A 27,308-nucleotide genomic window follows, 5' to 3' on the forward strand; every position below is an offset into this window, starting at 1 on the left:
TTTCGCTATATTTATATAGACGTGATTTAATTTCTAAAAAGGACTACATTTCTCTGCTTTACCACTTTGACCGTCTGTGCTCATGCACAAGTTTTTTTCTTGCCATGTCTTGGATCGAAAATTCCCGCGTGCATTCCGCAGCGGTAATATTGCGGGTCACAGTGGGCGCGTTTCTACAGGGATGGAATGTGCAGGGCCGATGGAAAGGAAAGCGAATAGCGCGGCGCTTTACTGCTCAGCTATTCGCATTCATTTTCATCGCGCGGTTACCTCGGTGGTAATGAGGAGAAGCTAGAGTCCGCTTTGAATGTGTCGTGGGTGACTCTAGTGTCGTTTTATTACCAGCCAGGTTACAACCGCTTGAAAACAAAAGGCGAACAGCGGAGCGCGTAGATGCCGCACTGTTCGCGTTTCTTTCTATCGTGATATTACTTCGCTGGCAGTGCATTAAAGTGCTCCGGATGTTCGAAATGAGTTGTAATACCTTGCATTCTGCCTGTGTCGTAAACCACCGCACAGTTTCAGGATAATACACTCAACCTTATATTGAAATTTCTATACATGCTTGAGTAAATGTGCTTCCTACTTAATGGATAGGCAACCCCGGCGCTACCATATGACTCTGTAACCTAAATACTGATCAGCTGAAGCATCAAAGAAAAAAATTACACCATCTCCCGCTAAAGGGGACCATGAGGCGATGCGAAGCCGGAGCACTTGCACGATCGCGTTCCGTTGGCGTTCGTTGGGCATGCTACCGACCTCGCGTCGTGGAACGCGAAGAGGGAGGCTACGCGCGTTATATCTTCAATCTAGCCTGGCCGTTAATTCTCACAGGGCGAGCGGGGAACGCGGTCGACAGGCGGGCGAGAGGGGGGCAGCGTAGGAGTGGGTAGAGAAGGGGAGGGGACGCGCATGCGCTCGAGCTCATCGCGGCGTTGCGCAGGAGAGAATTTCGGCATGTCTAACCCGCGTTTCAGAGGAAGAGTGGAAAGGGGAAGTGGAGAGGGGCAGGGGAGAGGGAAAGTGGAGAGGGGAAGGGGAGGTGGTGAGTGGAGAGGGGAAGTGGAGAGGAGGTGTGTGGAGAGGGTATGCGCATGCGCAGTAAGGGTGGTCACGCCGCACACCACCACCACCACCGGATTGAGCTCCGCCTTAAGATACTTCGCATGTAAAAAAAAGTATCATTTCCTTATAGCGCTCTTCCAGGTGTGCCTGATGTAGCTATGTTCCTCTAATATATTCTTTCTCTATGGTGGTTTGCGCCACTCCACAGCAATAAAATGGCGAAAGTTCATGTACCTCGAACGAACGTTATACTCTCGCGCAACAAGTTTGATATTGCATTGGTTGCCGTTGAGACAAACACAACTCTTTCAATATACGAAAAGTAACTCGGGAAATATTAAGCTTGAGACACATTTAACTAGCGTAGAATGAAAGAACGCATCAGTACGAGAGTAAGGATGACGCGGTATATCTCCACTGAATTTTTACATCCGTTAAAAGTAAACCTTCTGGGACGCGCCGAACTTCGGCGCAATCGAGAAACTTTCATTTCCGCGTCCATATTTTCTTCGAATCCCTAGCTTGAGAAACAACGGGGGGTAATTCAGTGGTTTAGCGGTTGGTGGCCACCTGTCTGACGATTGCCGTAAGTATTCGTGTACGGTGCAGCTTGACTGAACCCATGATTGCAGGCTGATAGGGAAATGTCCGAAGAGTCTGTATAAGCAGCCCGTCTATGGTAGTCACCCTTAAAGAGTGTTCCTATGTGTAAAATCATTTGTTTATGTATTTGTTCAAGTAGCTCGCTTATTCACGCGGTCGAGGTGCGTCTGTGGTGTTGCGATATTTGTCCTTTTTTACCGCTCGCTTATACAACACTTTCATCATTACCCGTAGACGACAGGCTCATCTCGGTGTGCCACACTGAGATTCAGTTTTCAAAAAATAGTATAGGAAACGGCATCGCTCTAGAGACTTGTCCTGGATACGGCAGTAGTCGTCATCTGACGATGTTCACCATAATGCGAGCCGTTTTCTTCGTCATTTAGGCGTAAGCGTTCAGTTAGAAGTGCAGATAATCGGGCTAGTTGGTTTTTGCGCATAATAAACTGCCCTAAGCCTATGCACGATACTTCCTTCGTTGTCCCCCGGGCTTGTTCCGTGTTACTCCGCTTAATAAGCCATGAGCTCACAAGCTTTGTCTCCGAGTTTGATGCTGGTGAAACCTTCTATTTCTGACACCTGTAGGGCTTCGACCATCTGTGTCCTTGAGTATGCCACGATATTTAATTTATTGATAAGGCATACCTTGAAGTGAAATATTTGGTAGATTTGGTTTGATTAACGAAATGCGTCCTTTCACAGACAACGAAATCATCTTGCGCATGAGGAACTACAACTGCATGTACAAAGACAAGACTGCGCAATACCTTACCCTGGAAAGGATTATCAAGTAAGGAAACGCACTGCATGTTTCATTTTAATGGTGTCTTTGGATTTCGCATTAGTGTGCAGCGTTAAATCGTGGGTACGTGGCCGGCCTTTCCAAAGGGTCCTCTAGTGATTTAATTTAATTTCACTGGAACCTTGGCGCTTGAACACCACGCATGTACCGTATCTCCAAAAGTAACGAAATACGACTCAGAATAACAGATATCTGAGCTAGTTGCAAGGTATTCTTGTTTAAAGACTGGGGCGTGCAAACATTGAAACAAGAGACAAGTCAAAACACGAACGCCCGCTAACAAGTGAAAAGGCTAACAGCTAGCAGTGGAAAAGAAGTTAGGCACGAAGAATTATCTGGGCATGTCCACGTCAAGAGGCGATGCCTATCAATCCGGCTCGCGTGGGGGTCTACGTGAGATAGCTGTTCAGGGACTTGATTGCTTCTTTATGCAAATTACTCGACGGTTGTTTGGCGCATGCGCTACCAGTTATATTGATATGCCAGGCCTAAAGTCATTAGACGCGTTTCCTCACTCATGTGTCTGTACAAAATTGCGCATTCATCGAATATCGGCGTGCGTTTACGCTCTCGAGAACGCAAATATAGCATAAATGGTAAGCCTCCGGTTAGCAACCCCTTATGTCCGATTAACCTCTGGTTAACACAGCGGCCCGTCTGTCCCAAGTAGAAGCGGCCGCAGCTAACAGGAACTTTATCCACCATACTTGTACGACAACGTGTAAATTTGTTGATGTTCTTTACGAAGCATATCTCAGTCCGCTTCTTGTCTATTACCCGCTCATTGTTTCTCTGCACGACGGTGCATATCTTACGTAGCTTACTGGCAGCCGTAAAAACATTAACGCCGTGTTAACTGCTCACTTTGTTTAGCCTGCGAGGTGCGCAATGAACGTAACGCCTACGACAGGCTTGTTACTATTGCTTTCACAATCATGCTCTGAAGTAACAAAGCGGAATCCTGTAAGCGTTCAGCGACAGTGGCCACTGCAGTGCGAGGGTAAGCTACATCTAAAAGATGCGTAACCTGTGCGTTGAAGCTGGCACTGATTTGAACAACAGTAATAGAAATAATATATCGGGTTTTACGTGCCAAAACCAGGATACGATTATGAGGCACGCCGTAGTGGAGGGATCCGGAAATTTTTGACCATCTGGTGTACTTTAACGTGCACTCACGGGCCGCTAACATTTCGCCTCCATCAAACTGCGACCGCCACGGCCGGCTTAGAACGTGCGACTTTCGGGTCAGCAGCCGAGCACCGTAACTGCTACAATGCCATGGCGGACACACTGATTTTCTGCTCACACGTCTTGTTGAGAGAAGACTTAAGGCATGACTTAGCCACACTGTTTTTTACTACCTCAGAATGCTTCGACGAGAAGTTAATAATAATATCTGGGGTTTAACGTCCCAAAACCACCATATGATTATGAGAGACGCCGTAGTGGAGGGCTCCGGAAGTTTCGACCACCTGGGGTTCTTTAACGTGCACCTAAATCTAAGTACACGGGCCTCGAATATTTTCGCCTCCATCGAAAATGCAGCCGCCGCGGCCGGGATTCGATCCCGCGACCTTCGGGTCAGCAGTCGAGTGCCATAACCACTAGACCACCGTGGCGGGACTCGACGAGAAGTTTAACAGCGGCTTTGAAGAGTAGGAGAATACTGCCGGTATTACAGGTTCTTCTGAAACGTAAACAAAATGTCTGGAAATTGTGTTCTATTATGCTGAGGCAATTCCTCAGAAGAGTTCAGCCCTCCTCCGTTTAATACAAATTGTTCGCTCATTGAAGTAACCATGGATTCCTAGTCGTCACGACTACAAAAAACATCAAGTTATCGAAAACTATAATAACGAAAAACCTTAATAATATCATTGTCTAAGGCGTCCTGAAAACGTTTGTCATCTTGCTAAAGTATAAATCCCTAAGAACTGCAGCAACCTTAGAGCCACTGATGTAAACGCCTTCCTTGTAATCTACCAACGACGACTTTAAGTACACTAAAAGGGTTTCTGGAAAAGCCCCCGTAGAAACGCCGCACTTATCAGTGAGAACCGTCTCCTGCTTTTGTCTATTGATGCAGTCTTTAACACATTTTAACAACACTTTCACAACCCTTCAACTAAACCTTTACAACCACCGGGGTTCTCCTCCGAGAGAAACTGAACTAGCGTCGAATAATTACGCATTAGAAAAGGGTTCGAAATGCTCAGTGAGGCTAAGGCGTTATGCAAGTAACTAGAAACAGTGAATTGCCATGTACCTTTTTCTGAAAGTATTGATCGAAAATGATTGTGCTTCTTATTTGCTTTGCTGAAAAAAAAAACAATTTTAAGGTGAGCGATTTAGCCCTGTTGACATTACAAGCTATCCTCTCAAAACTGTCTTTTAACAAAAGGTCGACAGCGCGTTGTCTATCACCGCCAATGGTTTTAGTGCACGATAACAAAATACATGATAAGACAAGATAACGAGTTGGATTGCCGGGTGTATCCATGCGACTTGTGGTACAGAACGTTCAGCGTGCTGAAAACTGGTGTTCCTGTAGTGAACTGAATGATATCTATAGTGGTGTTGTAGAGAAAGAAATAGGACATCGTCTGGACCTCGCCATTTCGGTTGTGATCAAGGCAGGTTTCTACAGCGGTCTCTGACACAGAATTGCTTTAGGAAAGATAATTCCTCATGTCACCCATAATTGGCATTTGATTATAGGAGAAGCTTTCTTTGATTTTTACTAGGTATGATGAATTCTCCTTGTGCACTTTACGTTAAGCCAACGTTGCTCTCTCAACGCATGCGCTCTGAAATCTATGTTGTCCTACAAACAGGGAACAAATTATACGCACATGCTACCTTTCTGTCGTTGTTTAGCACAAGAAAAACATTGAAACTTCAAAAACGTACATTGCCATGTACTGGCGTGTCTTTTAATGAAAACAAGGTAGCAGGACCGTTTTGTCAGCTATACGTCAGCCGATCGCATCTAACGCCTAAACTTGGAATCGACGAGCAGGAACCGCTGGGACTTGTTCCACCCGGAGACCAACGCTCTGTGGCTGGCCTACCTGTGCGGCCACCTGAGCGACTATCTGACCGTGCCCAACCCGTCCGGCGAGTGGCAGCGCAGGCTGGAGCTGCTCGCCTTCATGCAGCGTGATCTGCATCGGGTCCATTCAGCCGACGAGTTCGTGTGGATATACATCAACAAGATCGGCCACGGTGAGATCTATCTTCGCACTTAGTGAAACTCGCTAGAGCAACATAGAGAAACGACATAGAGAAACACAACACGTGTTCTCCACTGCGTCGTTGTCCATCCAAGCGCTTTGATCGCAACTTGCATGATAACACTGTTGAAATTGGAAAAAAAAAGTCTATAAAAGACGATGCTCACCTTCAATTCCTCTGACACTGATTTGCGCTTGCGTTCTCGCTCACGTAAATGCTGTGACCTTGTATACCTCACATGCGGCTTCTACGTGGTTGAACTGGTGAAAACGTCCACACGACATTTAAATGTATTAGAGCTAGTAGTGTCATTTGCTCCAGAAACTCCAGAAACTATTGCTTTCTGGCAATTATTAACATTTAACGTGCCGTTGACCGTAGTCCATATAATTCCAAGGTATATACCTAATTATAATAACACTAACTATGGCGCCATCATTGAGAGGTTGGGAACGTTTTCATAATCCTTAAAAAAAAAACACATTTCTCTCGGGGTGGTGAGTGACAACTGGGCTATGCACGGTAGAAAAATAATAGCTGACTCACACTCCCACACACAGACGTGGAATGAAACAAGAGAAATGGTTTCAGAAATTTTGCGGAATGGCCGTTTGCTTTTGGTTCGGTTGCTAATTGTTATGGCGTGTGAAGGAAATCGCGCAGTTGCTTGAGAGCGCGGCGGCGAACATTGTGACCGTTTGAGAAAAGTTATGCACCCACGTAAGCATTCGCAAACTTCTAAATTTCACATATCTGAATTGCAGGTACGTATCCCGCGCTGACACCTAGAAACAGCGCTGTAAACAAATGCTGCGGAAATCTCGTCTCGTCCCGCTTGTATACGAAAATACGCTGTGGTTGAAAGAATTGTTCTGATTTCAAAATAGCTAAAGCCGCTTATGTCGGCCTTGTATGAGGGATGAGTCACTGCAGAGGTAGTATTAAAGGCGTGGATCAGTGGCTAGTTGCGATGATTATGGCTTCGATTTCCGGATCTACAAAATGCTCCTTTCTCTCACTTTCATCTTTTGATCGCTTATATCGTGTGGATTTCAATTAAGCATAACATTATTCTTTCGTTGTATTTACGGGGACTTCATTAACGGTTCGCTTATATAAATAACAAGGAATGGAGCTCCCTCGGTTTCCGACTCTCACAACAGCAGGCGAGAAGGCACTGTATTGGTATTTAAATGTAGGCAGTCAGCCTCCAGAAGCAAGCTAAGACTGACATAAGAAAACCTAAGTAACGGCAATAAACGAACGATTAACTGCAGGAAAAAATGGCGTATCAAATCGTATACCCAGGTAATACACAAGTGACCCGTAACGTAAAGCAAACACTTGGTGTACCAAATTTCCGCGTCGTTTGATGTACCGCTTCCTGCCACAGTTCACGCAGATCATGGTTACCAGCCACACAGTTGGGGCAGCCGCAACGCGTCCGGTCCGCCCATCTACACGGGCCTCCTGAGCCTGCTGCGTTGGCGAGACAAGAAGAAGAGTGAGGACGAGAACCCACCGGGACCTTCGACAAGTCCGCACGCTCATCGCGGAGGAGCCTCCAGCGCTCCAGCAGAGCTCGACAGGCGGCGGCCTCACTAGTTACGCGCTTGGAGTGACTTGGCTCGCCGATGCCCCTGGCCAAGCGCTCCAGTGGCCTATTTAAAGCGCACTATATGATAAATATGCTCGAAACGGGAAACGCGTGTCTCTTCTGTGCCTCTCGCAGGAGAAGCACTATTTCTCTTGTATAGTCATATCTGAATTCGCACAATGCCCAAGCGCTGTTGCGCATCAAGGGAAACCGGTTGCTCGCCTTTATGTGTATGTGTACAGTAAACGCTTTCGTGCAGATATAAAGGAAACGCAATTAAGAAAACTTAGATATAAGCGATTGGTAGCTGTAACTGATGCAACTAAAACGTCGCTTCAAGAACACTGGTGTGAGCTTCTCGTGTAGTTTCCCGCACCGCTGTTGCTGTATTGTATGCAGCTCGCCATATAAAAATGACTACACACACCCACCTCCCCGGTAAAGGGGCCTTGCATTCTGCTTACTATATTTTAGGTCGTGGTTCGTGGCTGTGGCACTTCCTAGGGGCCCAAATGCACGCGTCTCTACAAATTGTTGCGCGCCTTCATGTACCGCAGATAGTCAAAATTAATGTGTAGTCCTCCACTACGGCACCTCCACAGCCCGTATGTAGCATGTAACCTGAAATCAATGAGTGAATGAATAAACGATATTTGACTTCATGGGGGCAATTTTTGTGCGCTGGTCATTTCAACAATCGCGAGCGCTAAATTCATTTACTTCCTTTTATAGCAACTTGCGTGTCGTGAGAGGCACGCATTGAAACCACATTTGAGATACACATCAACAAAACACTAGCACGCAATTAAGGTGGTGTTTTGTGTTTTGTCGAAGTGAAGTGGACGACAAGACTACTTCCGCCAACGAAATACTACCCCTGTGAGGCCCGAGGCCAGGAAGTTTTTTTTTTTTTTTTTTTGTGGTGGGAGGGCCCACTTGCTGGAAGCCTTGACTATTTGAGAAAAAAAGCCTATTTTCCTTATTTATTTTTGGCAAAACACCATGTATCCCAAAAATTTCGGGGGGGGGGCGCCCCCCCCCCCCTCCGCCTGGCTACGGGCCTGACCCCTCTACTTCTGCATTACGCGTGCAGTGTGCTGCCGATCATGCTACGGTGGCAGCAGTTTCTCGTCCATTCTTCTTGTACATTTGTGCAATTCTGAGTGTACCAAAATATATACCTTCCAAAGGTATGCATTCAAGTGCGACCATAAGCCTGTGTTTCTTGAAACACTACTTTATATCTCCCATGAGAAAAGCGTTCAAATTCTGTGGAATATTTTTCTTATTGTGTCAGTGATATGTACATCTGCAGGTTATCACGTTATCAATAAGATCCCTATAGTCTAGCGCAGAGGAATGCAGTTTGAGTCAGTAACGTTTTCGACCACATGTAAAATTGCTGGCGGAGATCATAGTGGGACATAACGTTTTAGTCACTCAATAGTAGGATAACCTGGCCGACTTTAAGAAGTGAAATGGCCGCATTGTCAACGCTCAATTCGGGGAGGCACAAGGGCAGATGGTGAACCTCTGAAACTGATGTTTATTGCTCGCATGTGATATACTGACATCAGATTGGCGGGATGCACCACTCAACTTCATCCCACTTGCGTCTATCACATCATATTACAAAAATGATACGGAAATACCGAGAGCAGGTCAAGTACACCTTTTGCGGAAGTAACGCGAAAAGAGCCAAAAAGCAAAGAAGCAAGGGTCCTCCAATCTCCTTCATTGCCCCCGCCTGCGTCTTTTATTGCAGCTTTCCTAACATATCAAAAATAATTTTCCAAATACTCTTTCATCGCTTTGTGTCAAGATCATCAAAGAGCGAGTCCGTGAAAATGTGATAAGTGCTGCGATAAATGATAGTGAACAAGCCTCTGGCGCGGCAGCACCTCCGAGATATGTGCACCACCAACGGTAAGTGGTGTATATAAATAGCTCGCCGGCGGCCGAGTGGCCTAACGCATATGAGGACATGGACGTCAGCGTTCCGTCAGAGATCGCACGGTATTTCTTAATTTGGCCACATTGGGTCACTGGTATAATATGAAACTTCGTACGGCAAGGATCTGGTTCCCTGAGAATGCAGTCTAGTTTATTTTGACTGATAAAGAACCATATTGGTTTTATCACACGCCGTCACAATCTACAACTTCAAGGTGGCATGGGCACCTGCATTTGGTTTTTGCGCGTTTTCTCGCTTACCAGGCGCCTTATCGCGGTGGGAGTAGTGCTTTTGCTTCGTTATAGGGTAATTTACTAATACAACTAAATCTCGACTGAACAAACTGATGATCACGCTGTAACTATTTCGCTAAAGAGTGTAGTTCTTAAAATCGCAAAATGGATTGCTTGGTCCTTAGAAATCCGAAATTCTAACGTAGCGGCACTCAAAAGCTACTGCCTGAGCGTGGGTGAAGTCCGCGTGGGTGGCAATACGGTGGCTCAGACATGGAGCTGGGTCGCCGTATATTCAAATAGCCTGTCAGGGCGATGCAGGCCAGGTAGAAGGTCGCGCGAAGCTACGACGGGCTGGTCATATGCAAAGACAGGGAGAACACGTGCAAGTATTGTTCGAGCAGGCCGAGCAACAATGTTGCGAGGAGTCGATCAGTGCTCCTGCCGCGCAAATCATGAAATAGGGAAAGCAACCATCATAGTGTTCCTGTGGGGGTTGTTCCTAGTGTAATCCGGTATGTATGAATGCTACCAATTGCTCAGTGCGTGCCTTGCCTGCGCGGGGATGTCGTAACTATGGCAGTTAGATGTTTCAACATGAAAGCGTCAGAGCGCAAGCTTGAAGAAAAATCCGTCTGTATGCAAATTAGAAAGAAATCACCGCTTTTTACTCATTTATTTCAGAAAAAGTTTACTAAATCGAGTTTGGTGCCGAGTTGCATTCGTGAATTCGGGTCAATGAGAACATTGAAGTCTATGGCTATCAAGCGGCGAATGTAAATTTCTTCGTTAGATCAGAAATTTTGCAAAATAAGGTTTGCTTAGATCTTGTTAAGACTATAAAAGAAAAAAAAAGGGTATTTCACTTTAGTGCTCTTTGAAGGCGAGAAAAGCCCTTTCTGCAACCAGTGATAGACCACGGCGCAGCGTCGATGGTGGGACGATGAAGAGGAGTAAGAGAGATGAGAGGAGCGACAACCCTTAATTAATGATCTGTGTATAATCAGTAATAGTAACAACTCTATTAAAATACAGTTTGATCACATTTTTTCAAAAAATGCAAAACTAATGTCATACCGATTATTAAACGATATATTAAGTGATTACCTGGAACATATGCCAATTAAGACAGTGACAGCGACGGATGCTTCCCCAAATGAAGAAAAATGTGGAATTGGGATCTTCTCTCCTACTCTAGACTGGTCGTTTTCACTTCGCCTTCCAGATTTTGTGCCCATCTTTGTAGCAGAAGTTTTAGCCATCAGTCTAGCCTTACGTAAATTAGAAGCATCAATAAGCTGCGCTATAATTTTGACGGACTCACTATCAGTATGTTCCTCCCTCACTGCAAACGAGGACTCGTATGTTTTGGATGCGTTCAAATCATTAGTTCTACTGCACATAAAGTTCATCAAATTAGTCTGGGTTTCTGGGCATAAGGGCCTATTTATGAATGAAATGGCAGACGCGCTAGCCAGGTCATCATTGAATGGCCTGGTAATTCAGGTATTGCCCGCATCCAAATTCATTACAGGTGCTAGATTTAGGAGGAAAATGATGTTAGAGGAATTTTCCGCACCGTCATTAACGACCATATTAGAATTCCAGCATTTAAATCATCAGTGGAATAGTAAAGTATGTCAATCACGAGCAATAGAAGTCGCCGTCACAAGACTACGTTGTCAGAATGAGCTGGTCTGGCAGCGTCGCCTAATTGTCCTTTTTGCGGAATACGTGAGACAACGCAGCACTTTCTCATTTCCTGCAAGAGGTACTCTACCTGGCGCAAAAATACCTTAGGTGTCGTCTTCCGTCTGCTCAGATTAGAATTAAATGAACGAAATGTACTGTCTTTCGGGGCTTTTTCTCTGGGCCACAGTGACGGGAAGATTGCTGATGCATTGCAGGAGTTTCTTAAAGGTTCAAAAAGATTTAGATTGTAAAATTTCCTTTCCAAAATATTATTTCTATTTTTCCCCCAAATTATTGGTTTTATTGATTCAATTCTATTCTATATTATTATTAGTAGTATAATTTTAACTCTAATTCATTTATACTTCTTTTGTATTAATTAAACAAAGTTTGAACTTCAATTTCAATTTTTTCTTTAAAATCTAACCGGTTCTTGGCCAATCCCCCAGTGTGGGTATGAGCCACAGCGTTCAGGGTCTACCCTACTCTACTCTCGAGACCTGTGTACCCACACTACCGAGCACCAGATCGGCTTACCGCTCTCTCTGTTAGAAAATGGCGTCAGATGTCCCACGGCACTGAGACTTGACCCCGCAGCTGGCCGCATCGAAGGCACCCCTAACCTCTTGACCGCCGCCGCGGTCTGTCAGGAAAGCACCTGCTTTGCTTACCACAGTTCTAACGGGGAAGTGCGTTATTCGGCCTCCGCGAAGAAACGCACTCCTGTTTCTTGACCAAGCTAGCGTCAATGAAAAGGCATGCGGTCCGCTGACAAAGAAATTCAGGAAAAAATGACCGATTTTCACGATACTCCGCAATGTGACATCTGAACGCAGCTCTATATGTGAAACTCATCTTCGTCGCATATCAGGGTGTGCTGAGCATCCGAATATGATCACAGCTCAGCGCACTCGAGCACACGCCGCTTTGGAGTTCGGAGCATGGTAACAATAAAGCACCCAAGTGGCTCTATTACTTGAGCCATGCCTTCGCCTGTTCCCCTGTTCACGCTTGGCAATACCCCGGGAGGCGTTCGCAAAAACTCGGGTGGGTATGCGCCACAGGAATAGGGCAAGCCTTGCTACCGAGTATAGCTGGTGTGAGGGAATGCGGAAACATTAGAAGGTGAGAGCGGAGCGAAGGAGAGTAATGGAGAAGGAGGTTAGAGCCTGGGGTGGGAGAGGAAGACTGGAGAGGACATGAGAAGTGGAGAGGAGCGGAGAAGAAATAAATTAAACAAAATTTCTTGGCGAGATTCGAACCCGGGCACCCACGGTCCGAAGGCGAGCGTCGTAACCACTCGGATATCCCGGCACGGTAGCAGAACAAGCGTTTATCGGAACCATATGATTGCGTTGCTTTGGGCGAAAGAATTAGAAAAAGCGAGAGAGAAAGAGAAAGAATGAAAGACACAAAGTTAAGCGGAGGAAAGAAGGAGATAGAAATAGAAAGAAAGCATAGCATGGTCCTATATACCGAAGTTCAGCAAAGAAATGGGAAAGGGAATTGATGGTGAGAAGGAGGGAAACGAAGAGAGGAGAGGGTAAAGCATATAGCATAGTCATATATACTACAGTAAACAAGGGGGTGGCAAAGGCGAGTGAGGGTGAGGAGGAAGGAAAGGACGAGAGCAGTTCCTTCAGCTCCGCTGATTCCACAATCTTTGCGCCACTAGTGCGCAGCTGCCCCGATCTATTTTTCTAAACAATGAGTGACATAAACCGTGGAAGTGGTTTGTTTGTCTGCCGCTTCTGCTCGAGAAACAGCACGAGAAGAGGCCAAGCGCCGACGACGTGAGTTCTGCTGCGCTCTGATTTCGCATAAGTAGTATCGTAATCTACGTGCACCACTAGATCCCCGCCACGTTACTGTAGTTCGATGCAAGCATAGACTTCCCCACACTCTAAAAACTGGTAAGGGTATTGCAAGAGCAAAAAAGCCGAGTTGCTCTTCAAATCGTTCTCTTACTCTCCCAAATCATCGCATAGAGTGAAATGCACGTTCACTCTGTACGAAAGGAGAGAGTGAAATGTGCTTATACTCCACGTCCATCTGGGAGAGTGGAATGCCCGTATACTCTTCTGGCATGACAGAGTAGAACGCAGTTATACTTCTGCACCTCATATATAGTATACATCGATGTGCCGGCATACCGCGAGCGATGACCTCTCATTATTAAGCACACGCACATACAGTACACCCCTGCATTCGTCGCGGCGCTGGAGACGATTAATAAAACATAGCAGCGATTCCAGCGCCTCCCTGTGCTTTTCAGTGTACTGGAAGGCACTGGAATAAGGCCTAATATCCGTGTTTTTAGCTTTGGATTTGTGCAGTTAAATAGGCGAATATCACCTCATCGAGTCGGTCGACGATCGAAACTACATTCGAAAGGTTTTTAAATCCTTCGTATTTCAGTATCCAAGTTTTTCGCTCGAACGTCGCGCACGGAGTACACTGCCCTAAGCTATAAATGGTCCTTACGGCTAGAGTGCGCTATTACGGCTGTTGTCGCGGAACGTGAACAATAATGACCGAAGATATGTCCAACGGCGTGACGAAAACTGAAGTGTTCAATGTGCAGAAATACAGCGTTTTCTACACAGAAATGACTAACCGCTTAGCTGGTCAATGCGAATGCCGCACATATCCTCGGTTGCGTTAATCTTGTTTGCTGAGAAATGGGCCGGATTGACGTTCTGATACCGGGAAGCACAAAACAAACAAATGAACTATCTTGTGTTTGGTTGTCGCATGTACGGAGATACTCAAACTGGCGTTTGTAAACAAGAAAATGAAGGCAGATCACTGATAGGGTCAGCGCAATCAGTAAAAACATGAAAGAAAAAGGATGCGTTCGTCGTCTCCGAGTGTTGCGTTGCGGTTGCGCGTCAGACTCACAATCTGGGGGTCGCTGGTTCGAACGTCGCTTGCGCGTGTCTCTTTTTTTCCCTAACATCTATCGTTTTTCTTTGTCGCAGTGCTCATTATTATGTCATCATTACAATCTACGCATGAATAAATTCTCAAAAGCAATTTTAAGGCCCTATGTAGGCCCGAGTTCTGTCTGCTAATTCTTTCTTGAGGTGTACTACTACTACTTTCGGAGGGGTCCGGCTACTCTGCTTCGGCAAGAGTGATGTTACTCTGTTGAGGTGGAGTACTATAACCATTTCTGGTGGCATTACTATACTCTGCCTCAAGAAGAGGTGATTTACTCTGGAAAAGAAAGTTAAATATGGGACGAGGATATACTCTCCCAAAGAGAGTGCCCAGCACTCTCTTAGTTCTTAGAGTGCACTGCGAATGGCATCGACGGCGGTAGCAGTCTCCAGGAAGTGTACTTGACTAAAGAAACCAGTGTCTACTCGCTCAGCAGCGAGGGATGTTCCGAACACGAATTTCAACTCGCGCGAGGGCGCAAGGCGAAGCAAGGAAACACCGGGTCTTCCTTGTATTCAGGCAAGTCAGCTATCATATTCGCTTGGAAAGCCGCTGCATGTACGATTATTTTTATACCAGAATTCGCTATCGACAGTCTCAGACAACTCAACAGACATTCTGCGTCAGTGCTTCTCGAAGAGGTGCCCAGTCAAATAACATAGTCAACTCATGAAAACATGCACTGGCTATCACAGTTGCACGAGAGGCTATACTGAGCACATTGAGCAAAAGTGCAGAAAATTACGGCATGAAAGTCCGCTTGTGTATTCCACTGGACAGTGGTAAAGCTACTGGTGTCGTCTACGATGTGGGCGTCTCCAACACAGACTTGCGGAGTCTGGTGAAGCCAGCGGTAGATGACGTCTCTGTAGCGCATGTGTCTCGCCTGTGATCATCCTACTGTGTAAAAATAGCATTCAAGACGAAATCTTTGCCCCCACAAGCCAAGGCGGGCCACTTTTGTCATCCCATAAGGACGTTGATTCCAGTACACCAAGGTCACTCCAATGCCACGAACGTAAGCCAAAAAGGTTAGGACACGTGAGCGCCGAGTGTCAGAACACGATAATTTGGCCGCGCTGTGCCGTTCTTGGCTGCAGAACCTTGCGCATACACGGTCCTCAAGTGCCGCGATTGCCTCGTGTCCCATGGCGCTTCGTCCAAGGACTGCCCAAAATAAAGAAGGAAAATTGGGCCCGACCCTCAGGCCCGCATTCACAAACCAACATTATCCTTATCTCGCGTTTTCCTTGTCAGTTTGTGCCTTTAGTACGATCGTTTGATAAACAAACTAGGCCGGTATTCACGAACCAATATCGTAATTTTTCACCCTGTAGGCGCGTTTAGACTAGAGCGACACGACACCGACGAAGACACGAGGCAGATGCAGACGGTCGTCCGACGAGTCGCCCGCCGACGATGTCGCCGGACCGTGTGGTCACATTGGCCGACAACGACGCCGACGCCTCCAAAGACAGCATGTCGTAGTAGTGTAAAATGATGGCAGACCAAAAACACCAGCAGAACGTATCGGCCGACGTGTCGTCGGGAGGTCTTCGGGAGATCGGTGGCCGAGCGAAAATTTTCCCATGTCGTTGCTTCGAACGTCGAAGGGGTAGGTCTTGGAGGAGATCCCCCTCGACATACTCGGGCATTTGACAATGGGCATCTCGCGCACCCCTCCGACGTCTTTTCTTTGCTTCCCTTTGTCTGTCTGCACCCCCGTCCCCGACGCCGGAAGGGGTGGCGGGGGCCGCGCCGCTACCCCGAGAGCGACAATGGTAGAGGAGGGAGGACGGCCGAAATGAGCTGCAGGTGGTCCCCCGTTTTCAACTTTAGCGCGCATGTTTAGCCGGTGTCGCTGTGCGCGCCTTCTGTGTGACAAGAGGATCGGCCGACGAGAGGCTGGGAGCACGATAAGACGCGGACGGCGTCTTTCATAGATGATCGGACGATTGTTGGCGTCGTTTCAGTGTAAATAGGACGATGGCACCACAAAAGACACTCCCGACGACAGTCGGCAGACCGAAATCAGTGTCGTGTCGTTCTAGTGTAAACGCGCCTTTACCGTTTCTGTCCCCTATAACGCACGCAGAGTGTACAGAAGCTTAAAGGAAAACATGATATAAGGATAAGGTTGGTTTGTGAATACCGACCTTAGTGTCATCGGGAAGCTGTTGCTGTCGTTAGAAAGCGACGCTTCCAACGCCGCCGCAAAGAACGCTCATTGCTGTCTGAAGCGTAGTTGACATTTTGTTACACATGCTCATCTGTCTCCTAGACCGGGCATGTCCAAGTCGATCTCTGAGAGCAAAAACGCGCCAGAGCACATGGATACTGAAGCATGGCACGGATTGCCGAAGCGACAGCCAGAGCCACTGCCAAAGCCACAGCGACTGTAAGGAACCAAGCAGACATTGACCGAGTCAACCGCAGCGCTGGTTTCCCACAACTAGCCAGAGACAGACCAGGACATCGTTCCGGTGCCTCAGCCTCTTCTGGACACTGTCCGCATGCTCCAGGAGAAGCTGAACACTCTGACAGCCGGAGATGCTCTGCAACTGCCTAATGTTCTTAACCGAGCTTTTTTTAGCTCTTCAGTAATCACCATGGCTCGCCCACGGCCCTCTTTTCGTACCGAACTCTAAAGGCCTCAATTCCCCCGATCGAATGCCGGAGCGCTGAAGTCGTGTATGCCAGAGAAACTCTGGCCTAAGTGACGGACTGTACTACTGCGTGGATGCAGTGCTCTTCTCTCTTGTCTGCTCTTTCTATTTCCCAATCCCTTACCTTTCATGTAGGGAAGCAAATCGGACGCTCGTCTCGTTAACCGCACTGCCTTTTCTCTTCTCTCGAGGGTGATTTTTTCTCAGGTAGCAAAACAAAGTAGCGGTAAAGAACGGCACGCACGCAAAGGAGAATAGCATTGCCGGAAGCTTCACGGAGCGGTGTAGTGTGCGCTATCTGAGAATACGGAAACGAAGCTCATCAGATCCTGGCTATTCGTCATTTGTTCTTTTGTCTTCGCTGCCCTCGCCGAGCATCGGCTTTGAAAGCGCTTGTACCTGCGACACAAGATGACTCTCCCATTTTCTCAAATCAATGCTTGATTCCTTTGAAATTTATGCGTAAAATTACCCCAGATCCTAAAGACAACGGGTATGGATGCTGTGCTGTGCATTGTGCAGAGACCTGACTATGCCAACTTAGCGTGTTTCAGTATACGTAAGGGCGCAACGGCACAATTTTAGTCGCCGTCACATTCTAGAAAATCACGTGACACGAGCAGAAACGTCACGTACTATGTCATACCACCGTCATAAAATTTTTATGAAAGGCAAGGTTCTGCTGCCGTTGCATATGTGTCGCTATTTGGCCGATGTCGATGGTCGGTCCTCCTCACCGGGGGTTCAGTAAACTACGCTGCGCTGCTTTGACGTGCTCACCAGAATCACTACTTCCAGAACCAGAGTCGACAGCGACGTACCGATCTGCCACTGACGTCATACGTGACGTTTTCTGCTTAGGTGACGTCAGTATGCTGCATGCACCGCCAATCAAAAGTTCCAGTATTGCACTCTTTAGTATCCCTCTCCCCCCCTTTGATCATCTATGGAGGGCGCCAGGTCATCCCCGTGCCTTTACTGTGTCGGCCCTGTCCTATCGTTGTTAACGTGCAGGGTTATGACAAAGAAGTTTCTTGACAATATTGGCGGCCGAGGACACCTAACGTGCATTCCAGGAACTGTTTTCTTCCCTGTAAATGCCGGGACAACGGTAGGTATTTATAAGGAGCACGTCAATGCATCATTTTCATTTTCGCATCCATTCGAAGCTTAATGCAAGAGTGGCAGACAGGGAGTGTCCGTGTGTGTGTACTCTCCCTTTCGTACGTTGTCGTCGTCGCGCCTGACACCTAAAATAAGCGTGTTTTCTTTCGGACTCGTCCGACTGGGTGGACGGGGGGTGGAGGAGAGAGGCACTGCGGTGAAACTTGCGCTCCCCGCTCCCTCTATTGTAGAAACCTGCGCATGCCTACGGCCTTCACTACAGGACGGTAGTGCTTTCTTAAAGTGTCTATTCGCGCTTTACAGTAAAAAAAAGTTTGCAAGTCCCCTTTATTATTCTTGCGATGTAAGCACTTTTTCTTGTTTTAGCTAGGAGCAATGCGCACTAGTTCTTCTGAATGTTTTAAAGACATGTTCGGCTATGATTTTAGAAAATGAATTCCAATTAAGTGCTTTGCCTCGGTCATTTCCTTGTAGCGGGTAAGCGCCATTGCCTGTGGAGAAGAAGGAGAATGCCCGCCATTGAAGAGCGGTATTACAACGCCTCCGGCGAGAGAACGCCGGCCTTCGCTTACCTCACCGCATACGAGTACCAGCCTATGAGTTCTGGGACTGGGTCTCCGCTTGCATCGAATGCACGCCCCTCATCAATACCGGCGAACTATCCTCCAGGAGAACAGCTGGGCTATGTCGTGGATCCGAGGTACACGCAGACAGCCTGGCATGATGCTCCCTACGGCGACGCCATGGGCCAGGTAATTGACTGTAAAATGTCTGTAAAATGTCGGCGCGTGTGGATACTGTCCGCGTTGATGTCACCAATTATTAGATGCGAAGTATCTTAAGGCGGTTGATTAAACTCTAATGTCCTATTAATTCTGTTAGCAATTACTTTTGTGAATAGCTTGTAGACAACGGACAGTAAGCTGATGGGCCTGTTAATGGAGTTAATGGAGAGTATCTCAGTAACCTGCGATTCGCTGATGACATTGCATTGATGAGTAACGCGGGAGACGAATTACAGCTCATGATTACTGAACTGGATACGGAAAGTAGAAGAGTAGGTCTGAAAATTAATATGCATAAAACTAAAGTAATGTGGAACAATCTTGGCAGAGAACAGCGCTTTGCGATAGGTGGCGAGACGCTGGAAGTTGTAAAGGAGTACGTCTACTTAGGACAGGTAGTAACCGCGGAGCCAAACCATGAGAGTGAAATAACTCGAAGAATAAGGATGGGATGGGGCTCATTCGGCAAGCACTATCAAATCATGAATGGTAATCTACCACTATCCCTCAAGAGGAAGGTATATAACAGCTGCATCTTACCGGTACTTACCTACGGAGCAGAAACCTGGAGACTTACAAAGAGGGTTCAACTTAAATTGAGGACGACGCAGCGAGCGATGGAAAGGAAAATGATAGGTGTAACCTTAAGAGACAGGAAGAGAGCAGAGTGGGTCAGGAAACAAACGGGGGTTAAGGATATCATAGTTGAAATTAAGAAGAAGAAATGGATATGGGCCGGCCACGTAGCACGTCGGCAGGATAACCGGTGGTCATTAAGGGTAACTGACTGGATTCCAAGAGATGGCAAACGCGTGAGGGGGAGACAAAAAATTAGGTGGGTAGATGAGATTAAGAAGTTTGCAGGTATAACGTGGCAGCAGAAAGCACAGGACCGAGTTGATTGGCGGAACATGGGAGAGGCCTTTGCCCTGCAGTGGGCGTAGACAGGCTGATGATGATGATGATGATGATCTTAAGGGGGAGCTCAATCCGGTGGTGGTGGTGGTGGTGGTGGTGGTGGTGGTGGTGGTGTGCGGCGTGACCACCCTTACTGCGCATGCACATACCCTCTCCACACACCTCCTCTCCACTCACCCTCTCCACTTTCCCTCTCCCCTTCCCCTTTCCACGTTCCCTCTCCCTCCCTCCCCTCTCCACTTTACCTCTCTCCTTCCCCTCTCCCCTTCCCATCACCCCTTCCCCTTTCCCCTCCCCCTTTCCACTCTTCCTCTGAAACGCTGGCTAGACATGCCGAAATTCTCTCCTGCAACGCCGCGATGAGCTCGAGCGCATGCGCGTCCCCTCCTCTTCTCCCTCCTCTCCTACGCTACCCCCCTCTCGCCCGCCTGTCGACCGCGTTCCCCGCTCGCTCTGTGAGAATTAACGGCCAGGCTAGATGGAAGATACGACGCGCGTAGCGTCCCTCTTCGCGTTCCACGACGCGAGGTCGGTAGCATGCCCAACGAACGCCACCGGAACGCGATCGTGCAGGTGCTCCGGCTTCGCATCGCCTCATGGTCCCCTTTAGCGGGAGATGGTGTAATTTTTTCTATTGGGCGGTTGTTCACTATAGCAACCGGACAGTTTGGAAAGGGTACCGCAGTAAAAATACCACATGTGTGCCATGAGGGTTGCCTTCAGGCTGCGTTTGTGAAAAGAAAAATGCCCTAATGATGAAGAGTAGCAGTGCACTGATGCAAAATGCTGCCCGTCTTACATCCGTAAATTAGCATTTCTAACATGTTTACGTCCGCAGCTTCAATTCGCATGCCCTGCAAAGCCCTCCTACCGTAAGTATGTAATACGTATGTCAGAAGCCATCCAAAATGGAGCTAAGCATACATTTCCCGCAATCACGACAAATATTCAAGCATAACTCAAATAGCTCACGACATTTCGCTTCAAGCGACATAGCACTCCTGCCCTTTTTGCATAGGTACGTTGATCAAATGAAAACATCAATCTTGCTACTGCAAAGCTGCTGACCTAAAGGTCGCGTGATCGAATCCCGGTCGCGGCGACCGCATTTCAATGAAAGCAAAATGCAAGAGATCCGTGTACTTAGATTCAAGTGCACGTCGAAGAACCCTAGGAGGTCGAAATTTCCGGAGCCACCCACTACGGCGTCGCATGTAATCATACGGTGGTGTTGGGTCGTCAAGCCCCAACAATTATTATTATATGTCCGTCTCACCAATTCTACAAGTTTAGGCACACGGAGATTTCGCTGTTAATATAAAGTTTGCAGTCTCCGCTTAAAAAATTTGCAGGACGCATAAGCTTCAACTATTCGAGTGCAACGCGGCAACTTTACCAGGCCCCGTTCGCATCGCCTGCTGATTCGCGTGCCATGCGTCGATTCTTGGTAGATGTCTCAGCAGTGCTGTGAGGGAATAAAGGTCTTTGTGCATGAAATTCGCCGTTGTAAACATTCGCAGGGCACCTAATCTGATTACAGTTGCGATGTACCCACTACGCGTCTGCAATACAATACGCGCATAGGTAACTGTAAAGTTTGTTGATGCCTGATGCTGCTGCTGATGATGAAATATAGCTGAACCTTTTGTTATGGTATTTCATTGTGCAATTCACATGGGGTGACGCCTGCTACTACTCTACGTTTAGGCAACGCAATGTTACACCTGCTAACATGACTCCTTTTCCGACATGATTGTATAGAGCATTTTTACGAAGCAGTTTCAAGCACTCGCATGGTTCTGTGGTACAATACCTGACTGCCACGCAGAATACGTGGGTTAGAAGCAGGTTGAAAGCGTGATTTTTATTAGTTCCTGTAATGGAGGTATGTCATGGACAACGCAGATATTTTTCTGATATAATCAAGGCCGCTGACGCATTTTCTGCGACACAGAATCTCACGCTAACGCGTTAAGTATAAATATCTTGTATTATGTAATTAGACGATGATTTTTCTTAGTGGCGTTTCAAAGCATAAGGATTGCGAATGCGCGTTTTTCATAGCACTCCCTGCTTAATATTGCCACGCGCGCTTATTTCGGTAATTTTAATGTGATCGGGCTTTACTAACACAAAAAAGCCCTCTTACCACTATTCTTCGCAAGCCGCGGCGCAATGCTTCAAAACAACGTGATTGTTTCAGACTGTTCCTCTAAGATTACGCACACGACACGAGTAACCTAGTTTATTCTAGAGACAACGCGAGCAACAGCGATAGCATTGGAAGGTTCGATAAGGCGTGTATAAAAGCCGACGCATGTCACAAACGAGCAAATTTGTGGATGCCGGACGTCCGTGCCCGCCGTCACCGCTGTACAGCGAGTACTGCTTGTACTTTTAGTTTATCTATAAGTGGGCAGAAGTTACCCAATAAAGAGTTTTAGTCTGTACCATCTTGTGTTCCGCGTACTTCGCCGTCATAACTACGTGACAATAACTACGTGACCCCGCACCTCCGCCAAATGTGACGGAGGCGAGATGTAGATTTAATAGATATTTTTACCAGTGAATCGGCAGCCAATACAATATGGCTGATGAGCAGCACACGCAAGCGCTTCACGTTTACTCGTCTTCTTTATCTTCGGAGAGCCCATGTCGCACCGTAACAATATCAATGAAGGCCCGCTTATCTCGGGCAACATTGGGTGCTTTCGAACAACTAAGGTCCCGTGGTGTCGACCTGCCGCCGGGCGAGCTTATCGACCTTCATACGGCACAAGTGCCGGGAGCTGTCGTTTAGCCCATTCCTGCGTCTTTTCCAGGAACTTGCAACAGGGTCTTCTCTCGTAACACCCGCCGACAGCGCCGCAAGTGGGCCGAGGGATCTGCTGACCAGCGGCTCTTTTAGCGTGGTGGAAGGGCGCACTTCATCACCCGAGACGTCCTCTGTTGGAGCGCCGGCGTATGGGCCTTACCGCTCATTCATGTGGCGTGGCGATTCGACAACAGTGACCTGCTTCCAGCTGTTGGCCGCTTACGCGGTGCTGGTGCTCTTGGGCATCATCGTGCTTGTCCTACTTATTGCAACGGGCTTTTGGCCTCCACGTCAAGGCATAACCACCACCACGCTTCGAATTGAGACCTTGAAAAACGAAATCGGATACATCAATCCCTCAGCCGTCGCCCCGCCGTTCACTGCCTATGACAGTGTCTTGGCCATGGAGTCTACCGGCCGTACGCCTGCCAGACGAGCTCTAGAAGTGCCGATAAACTCGACGGAGCTTGCTTATAAGATGTGACGGTTCTCGTAGCGTGGTATTTATCCCTGTGTTGCGCCGTGTATCGCGGGCGAGTATTCACAAAATGAAAGAAAACTAAAGCAACATTTTAAGCAAAGAGAGTGTTCCTCCATGCTTATTATCCAGCCATTGGGTAAGTTAGCAAAACTAGTGGCATTTCAAACGCACTAATATTATTAAATTGGGGAGGATGAGATGGGGTGTATTACAGATTTATCAATTTAGCGAAACAATTTACTGTAATATATTTTAAAATGCCACGCAAACATTTCTGGGACATAGACCGATGAGAAGGTGGCTCCCTAAGACCATATAAACATTGGGAATTTTAATGCAACTTCGTTAAATCTTGTTAGTAATTAGTTGTTGCATTCACCATGATACGCAGGCGCCTTACTTTACGGCGTCACTGATATTAAGGGAACTGGTTTCAGCAGCAGACACTGAGTCGGTAACGAGACTCCATTCATTATTGTCACTCTATTTTAGGTAACTGGAGGACGAAGAGTTCCTAATGCTCGGCGATTTCCCCTACTTTGTGCGAGCTGGCTGTATTTTATACCTGTGAACCTCTTAATCTTTTCACTCCCTTAAAGGGACAATAATGGCGAATATTAAGTCAACGTTTATTGTTGAAATAGCGGTCCAGAAACGCCGTAGGGCTATTTTTGTGCGAAGGAAGTGCTTATTTTGAAATAGAATCATGTTTTAGTGGTGCGCATTGCGTTAGCGCACTTCAAATCACCCGCCTAAAAGCGGTCTTTTTCACGTCACCGTGGCTGTGCCCAACGTTGCCCGCCTTTACTGCGCGGCAGCATGCATTGGCGGCGTGCACTATTCGGGCATGCGGCAACATCGCATGCATGTGGCATTTTGTTGAACTTTCTGTCAGAGCGACTTTCACGAGCGCGCAAAACACACGTGGCAGTACGCGATCGCAGAGCTACCACTGAGACGCGACCGCGTGAGCGAAGCAGGGCGCTGGGCGAAGCGCAGTTCGACAAAAACGGAACCTTTGAACCACGCGCGCCGTTCCCAATGCAACGCAAAATAGGTTATTTTTTCCATGAATCAAACGAACAAGCAGCATCTTATTCTCTTGATGCACGGAAGGTTTTCTTTTTATTGCAGCTAGTTTGGTTAGGAGTGATTAATTGTAGTATGACTCTCTCACGTCATCGCGGTCATTTCCAAAATGTCCCGCTCGTGGCGCTCATCGTGTGATTCATTTAGCTTAATTTCTCGGTAAGTAGGGCACTGCTGTTGATAATATTGCCGTTTTAGACATTGTCACACATTGAGATTTCACTATGACATAAATTGTTATTTCTCCTTAGTGTCCCTTTAAGTAGCGGCCGTCGTCGGCTACGTTTTGTTATGCCAGGCTTCCAACCCAAACTTCATTGCTCCGGCAAGGTATTCAATCCGGTGAAAGTCTCATGCAATTGGTGTCAACACCGATAGACTGCATCATGCAGCCGCCGTCAACACAGGCCAGATGCCTGATGCAACGGGCGCCCACCAAAGCGGGTGTCGCATCCGACCCACGACAACTCCTGCGGTGCGCCTGACGTAACCGACGGCAATTACTCACGCAACGTGCCGAAGCCCTCTCATCCACTCGTCCGATTCAAGCCAGCGAGCAACGGTGGCTCCTGATTGGAGGCTTCGAACTACTGGCTGATGCATGGGATCACAACGCTATAAAATATTCAAGCCGCGGGAAGAGACGGGGACAGCGAACGAAGAAATCCCGGGTCGTCTCGCACATCAGTGCGAGCCCATTAAGATGTCGACCCCCGTGCCGATATGTAGCGCCTCTGTTTATGCTGTGCATAAACGTTGCCTTTCCTCAGCGTCGCCTTGTCCGCTTCGTCTATCAGCTGTACGCAGATGTGGCAGCAAGCTGAGATATCCGATACCAAACAGTTTGCCATCCCTTCGTTCCCCACACCTTGCGCTAACTGACAAGTAAGAATAAAAGACTTACAAACGCAGTGCAGACGAGGCCACGTCTGTGTAGAGCGCGCGAGCAGCCGGTTTTTTCTCTGCGGGGCGACACCTTGAGGCAGTTTCGGGCTTTGACGTGGTGTGTCAGGAGCATGCGCGGCCTAGTAGTCAGGCGGCTGTACATGCTTCACTAACGAAATACGACGCACTCAGCTCAGCACTCATAAGGCAGCATCCTCAACTCTCTGGTCTACCCCATGTGTGTGCACCCTCCAAAACAGCACCCCCCCCCCTCCCCATGCCCCCTCCGCCATAACAAAGCACATTAGAAATCTACTCCACCTGGTGCATCAATAAACCCGTGATTATCCGTAGCAGATAAAGGACTTACCTGTGTGACCCGATTGTTTATCAGCATCGCTCCGAAGGATGTCCCGAAAGAAGTTATCAGGTTGCGTTATTGGAGCACGTGCGATACTGCAGCGGTGTCAACAGAACATATTTCTAAATAGTTCTCCTATAATGTTAGCGGAAAGGATGTGCTCGTACGCGCGCGTCTCTTGTGCCTTGTTGTAGGTGCAATAAACCGCTGTCCTACTGCGGAAACTGTGATGATGTTCAAAGCAAAGATAATATGTCGTACGCACAGGCATATGAGAAATATTTTAGGTGCACCTGGTACGCGCGTGGAAATAAGAGTTCAGTCGCCATGCATTCATTCGAGAAAGCACAAGTGTCAACTTTTGCATAAACTGCGATAGATACGTGGAGTAGTAAGCCACAGCGAGACACTTTTGTCCTCAATAACACGCGTCAAGTCAAAGCAATAAAATCAGCCGAGGAAACTTTCAAGATGTTGCATTACTTCGTAAATTTCGCTACAGCGTATGCTGCTTCTGGAGAAATGACTTTTTCGCAAGATTGTTCGCAATACTAGCTCGCGAATAACACCGGCTATTGTCTATGCGTCTAAGCGATAACCTCTATTTATAGTTTCAACATTTGAAATTTCCAATTTTCAAAAGCGCAATCGCAATAGCCTTGAGCATGTCACTGACTGCAAAGGGTGGCCGTACGTTAGAAAACATGGCAGGCAAGAGAGATCAGCATTCCTGCGAAGCGTTCGCTTCCCTGCCTTTCCTTTTCGTTTATCTTTCTCTCTCCGCGAAGCGTCTTTTACATACACTGCTACGCGAGTTCCTAAAACCTGCCAGTCATGCGCTGATAAACAAACATTTCATCACCATGGGTTACTCTGTAGAACCGGAGGAGCCCTGGAACACCAGAGACGACTGTGCGTAGCAGGGAGTGCTTTGCGCTTTGTTTTAGCTGACGTGACTCAACATTCCATGAGGAATTAGGCTTATAATAATGATCAAAATCAAATCAAATCAAATCTTTATTTGTCACCAAAAAATATACACGCATTGGGGTTAGTATATACAGAAGGAGGTCCCATAGCACAAGGCTGAAAGGGGACCTCCTGTCAGAAAACTACATATTGATAAGTACAACAAAATGGCAACTAAAAAGCGTTAAGTAATTATTGATAGTAATAAAAACAACGCAAACATGCAATACAAAATGCCAGTAAAAATGGCAACAAAACAACGTCTAGTAATTATACAAAGCTATGAAAAGAACGAAACATACAATAAAAATGGCAGTAAATCGGGAACATAATGACGTTAATGAATGATATATAGCTGTTGAAACAACTCCAATGTACATAGTAGTAAATGTGAAAATAACGAATACAGTAATGGCACTAAATGTAAGAGAACGCCGATATAGAAATACAGATGAGTTATGATTGCGAGATAATATGTTTAAGTTCTTTTTTAAACGCTGGTAATGACAATTGTTTAGTGCTTAGTGGTATTGAATTCCAAAACTGAATGGCTGCAAATATGGTAGTATGTTTGCCGTAGTTAGTGCGTGCATGTGGGAGTAAAAAGTTGTTGTTTGAGGCAAACCTAGTAGGATTAGAGTTTAACAGCTGGAATTTCTCGAAAACATTGGCTGTTATGGTGCCGTTAAGACATTTAAATACAAGAATCCCCAATTTATATTTGAATAAATTACACACTGTTAGTACACTATGTTGTTGGAAAAGTGGGGACGCGCAGGTGATTGGTGAACTGAATGTTAGGATGCAAATGGCTTGGTTTTGGAGACGTTGAAGTGGAAGGATATGAGATGGATAGGTATTCGCCCATGACGTGATACAGTACGTGATATGACTGTGGATGAAGGCGTAGTACAGTTTAAGCAAAGTCTTCAAGGAGAAGAATGGTCGTGCTTTAATTAATGTTCTGATACCATGAGCAATCCTCTGCCTTATAAGTGAAATGTGATGATGGTACTTGAGATGAGCATCTAGGACTACTCCCAAGAATGTGCACTTAGTAGCACTAAGAAGGCTGTGGCCGTTGA

The 27,308-nt window shown here is 47.0% G+C and overlaps 1 protein-coding gene across 1 annotated transcript in view; it reads left to right on the plus strand.

Moving 5' to 3' along the window:
• Nucleotides 1-7,969, plus strand: part of LOC119390876 (serine/threonine-protein kinase haspin) — a 55,266-nt gene extending 47,297 nt beyond the window's left edge. Inside the window, exons 12-14 of the mRNA XM_037658582.2 lie at nt 2,374-2,461; nt 5,496-5,701; nt 7,104-7,969. Of these exons, the coding sequence (XP_037514510.1) occupies nt 2,374-2,461; nt 5,496-5,701; nt 7,104-7,315 (506 nt within the window). The 3' untranslated portion in view covers nt 7,316-7,969. The remainder of the gene's footprint in view (nt 1-2,373; nt 2,462-5,495; nt 5,702-7,103) is intronic.
• The last annotated feature ends 19,339 nt before the right edge of the window (nt 7,970-27,308 follow it).

The sequence above is a fragment of the Rhipicephalus sanguineus genome, chromosome 4, assembly GCF_013339695.2.
Source record: "Rhipicephalus sanguineus isolate Rsan-2018 chromosome 4, BIME_Rsan_1.4, whole genome shotgun sequence".
NCBI lineage: Eukaryota > Metazoa > Arthropoda > Arachnida > Ixodida > Ixodidae > Rhipicephalus > Rhipicephalus sanguineus.